Source organism: Tyto alba, unplaced genomic scaffold, assembly GCF_018691265.1.
Source record: "Tyto alba isolate M040663 unplaced genomic scaffold, T.alba_DEE_v4.0 Super-Scaffold_10, whole genome shotgun sequence".
In the NCBI taxonomy this organism is placed as follows: Eukaryota; Metazoa; Chordata; class Aves; order Strigiformes; family Tytonidae; genus Tyto; species Tyto alba.
The window spans coordinates 9,904,746-9,908,525 of NW_024881262.1; the positions used below are offsets into that span (position 1 = coordinate 9,904,746).

Sequence of the window (3,780 nt, forward strand, 5' to 3'; positions counted from 1 at the left end):
GCAGTCAGGAAAGGGCCAGGCCCCGAAAGGCCCCCAGCGTGCATGGGGCAGCCCCCACCACCCCGGTCCTGCGTGGAGCCCCGGGCCGTGCACCCCACGCACCTCCTGCAGCTACAGCCAGCGCAAAAATCACACTTTGCCTGTGCACCACCAGCCCTCAGTTATCAGTTTATTCCGATGAACAAACACCACTGCCACCCACCCAGCCCCATTTTCTTTTTTCAAACTTAATTATCCCTAAGATTTTTTTTTTTTTTTTTGGGGGGGGGGGGTGGAATAACGTTATCAGCTGCAGACCGAAGGGAGAACAATAAGAAAGTAAACAGCCGCCCTGCCCTCAGGAGTGTCTGGACAATCAGAGTCTGTTTCTATCCCACATCTTGTAATTTGCACCTATTTTTCGACGGTTTAACCTATCACTTATCTCCGGGTTATATATACATTTTCGAATTAAACACATTAAACCCGATAGGATTTATTTGCATAATCCACACACGGGGGAAAAAAAAAAAAAAAAAAAAAAAAAAAAAAAAAAAAAGATGCGTCCTTGTTCGCGGGCGGTTTTTTATTGTTATTATTTCGGTTGGGTGTAATTGCCCGGTCCCTTCCCCCCTCCCCGGCTCCCCCGTCCCTCTCCCGGCGGCGCCTCCCCGCCCGGGGCGCGGCCGGGCCGGCAGGGGGCGCCGCAGCGCCGCGGCTGAGCCCTCGCGGGGCGCCCGGGCGCTGCCCTCGGCCCCTCCCGCCCCGCGCCCCGGGCGCTGCTCGGGGCTCCCCCAGCGCCCCTCACCCGCTCCGGATTAATGCTGTGAGGGCGGGGGGGGGGGGGGGATCGGACCGAAAGGCGGAGCGGCCCCTCACCCCCCCACCTCGGGGCGGGGGAGGCGCGGAGCGGCGCGGAGCACCGCGGATGGGGCGGCGCGCGTTGGTGCGGGGTCTGGCGAGCGGCTCCCCCCCCCCCTCCCCGCTCCCGCTCCGCGTCCTCTCTCCCCTCCTTCCTTTGTCGTCAAGTGCGTTTTAGCAACAAAGATCCCAACAAGAGAGTGGAAGTAAACTTAGCCGGGGCTTTGTGCGGCCCCGTGTAGCGACAACAAGAGAAACAAAACTACCTATTGGTAGCGCCCGGCCGCGCTCCCCCCGCGCTGCGCGCCCACCCAGCGCCGCCCGCGCCCGCACAATGGCCGCGGGGTAACGTTACGCCGCCCGACCCGGTCGCGCCCGCGGGACGGAGCGCTCCCCGGCCCCCTCCCCAGCCCCTGCGGAGGGGGTCCCTACCCCTCTTTGTGTTCTGCAGGGACGGCGTTTGGGAGACCCGTGTTTGCACTGGACAACACACCCCCCCCACACCCCCCATCCTCCGAGGCCGGGGGCTGGAGGGGGAGGGCTTGGCGGTGTGTGCAACGGCTGGAACGGGACAGGGCCCGGAGGAAGGCCGGGAGAAGGGCACAGCCTCTCCCCGGGCTGCGCGGCGCGACCTCGGCTCCCCGGCGGCGACCGGTTGCGGGGCGGCGCGGCTCCGCTTTCAACCGGGACCCCACGGCCGCGGCGGCCGGGGCTCGGCGCGCTGGGCCGACCTGGATGGGGCGAGCGCTGCACACGCGGGGCCCCACGCAGCCGGGCTGCCCCTCCGTCCCACGGGGCGCTGGCGAACGGAGGGGTGGGGGCCGGGGGGAAGCCGTTCCCGCTCCGTTCCCCCCATGGCTTCTCCCAGCCCTAAGCCAACACCAACTTAAAAAAAAAAAAAAAGGAAAAAGAAAAAAAAAAAAAAAAAAAAACACGTAGCAACAATGCTGTTTACCCACTTCCTCCAAAAGGCGTGTGTGACCTGTTGCTGGAAGGGGGATACAAAGGCTTCCCAGTGGCTGCCTGGGCCGCCTCCGGGCCCGCCTCCCCCGCCGAGCCGTCCCGGCGGCTCCGAGCCCCCGCCCCGTTTCATGCAAAACCAGGGGTAGAGACTTGTCCTCAGTGGCGGAGCCGCCGCGCGCTGATTGGCCGGGGCGAACACATTTATTCCCTGACAAGCCCCCATCACATGGATGGTTGTCTATTAACTTGTTCAAAAAAGTATCAGGAGTTGTCAAGGCAGAGAGAGAGAGTGTGTGTGTTTGCAAAAGGGGGTAAAGTAGTTTGCTGGCTCTTTAAGACTGAGGTGGAGAGAGAGAGAGAGAGAGAGAGAGCGGCAGGCAGAGAAAAGGGAAAAAGGAAGAAGAAGAAGTTTTTTAAAATCAAGGCTCCGGCGGTAATAATAGCAGTTATTAGCATTATTAATCCATCAACGAAGAGGAAGATCCTGATCTTGATCCAAGTGTGGTTTTGGGGAGTCCCCCTCCCCCCTTTCCTACCCCTCCCTAGGAAAAAAAAAAAAAAAAAAAAGTCCGGCTTGGGACTTCGCTGCGGCTGCTCCTCGCTTCTCTGCTCAAGGCTGGTTCCAGGCAAAAGTAGTTTGAATGTACAACATGATGGAAACCGAGCTGAAACCTCCCGCCCCCCAGCAAACTTCGGGGGGAGGCACGGGCAACTCGAACTCAGCCGCCAACAACCAGAAGAACAGCCCGGACCGGGTCAAGCGCCCCATGAACGCCTTCATGGTGTGGTCCCGCGGGCAGCGGCGGAAAATGGCCCAGGAGAACCCGAAGATGCACAACTCCGAGATCAGCAAGCGGCTCGGGGCGGAGTGGAAACTTTTATCCGAGGCGGAAAAGAGACCCTTCATTGACGAAGCCAAGCGGCTCAGAGCTCTGCACATGAAGGAGCACCCGGATTATAAATACCGACCCCGGAGGAAAACCAAGACCCTCATGAAGAAGGATAAGTACACGTTGCCAGGGGGCTTACTGGCGCCGGGCACCAATACCATGACGACTGGGGTAGGGGTTGGGGCCACCTTGGGAGCTGGGGTGAACCAGAGGATGGACAGTTACGCGCACATGAACGGCTGGACCAACGGAGGCTATGGGATGATGCAAGAGCAGCTCGGCTACCCGCAGCACCCGGGCTTGAACGCGCACAACGCGGCGCAGATGCAGCCCATGCACCGCTACGACGTGAGCGCCCTGCAGTACAACTCCATGACCAGCTCGCAGACTTACATGAACGGATCGCCTACCTACAGCATGTCTTACTCCCAGCAAGGGACCCCGGGCATGGCCCTGGGCTCCATGGGCTCGGTGGTCAAGACGGAATCCAGCTCCAGTCCCCCCGTAGTCACTTCCTCGTCTCATTCGAGGGCTCCTTGCCAAGCTGGGGACCTTCGGGACATGATCAGCATGTATCTACCAGGTGCTGAAGTACCAGAACCAGCTGCCCCAAGCAGACTTCATATGTCCCAACACTACCAGAGTGCACCTGTTCCTGGCACAGCCATTAATGGCACACTCCCTCTATCACATATGTAAGACAAAGGGGCCGGGGAGTGGGGGGGGAGGGTGGGAGGGGAGGAGAACTAAACAAAACAAACAAACGACAAAAAAACTTTTATTAGAAATTCTGGACTTTTTTTTTTTTTTTTGGACTATTTTTGTACAGAGAAAACTCGGGGCGGGGGGGGTGTGGGGTGGTGGGGTGGGGGCAGAAATTAAACCGACAAGGAACTTGTATAGATCTCGGAGGGGAAGCAACTACACAAAACTTTTAAAAAGTTCTAGTGAAAACGGTAGGAACTTTGCAGAAAGTTTGCAAAAGTCTTTACCAATAATATTTAGAGCTAGACTCAAAGAGCGAAGAGGAAAATGTTTTAATATTTGCAGGCAACTTTTGTACAGTATTTATCAAAAGAAACATGGC

The 3,780-nt window shown here is 58.3% G+C and overlaps 1 protein-coding gene across 1 annotated transcript; it reads left to right on the top strand.

Annotated features, from left to right (window-relative positions):
• Positions 1-978: 978 nt before the first annotated feature.
• SOX2 (SRY-box transcription factor 2) lies at positions 979-3,538 on the top strand. The gene has a single exon (XM_009971101.3). The coding sequence runs from the start codon at positions 2,445-2,447 to the stop codon at positions 3,390-3,392; it is 948 nt and encodes a 315-aa protein (XP_009969403.2). The 5' UTR covers positions 979-2,444; the 3' UTR covers positions 3,393-3,538.
• Positions 3,539-3,780: the final 242 nt, after the last annotated feature.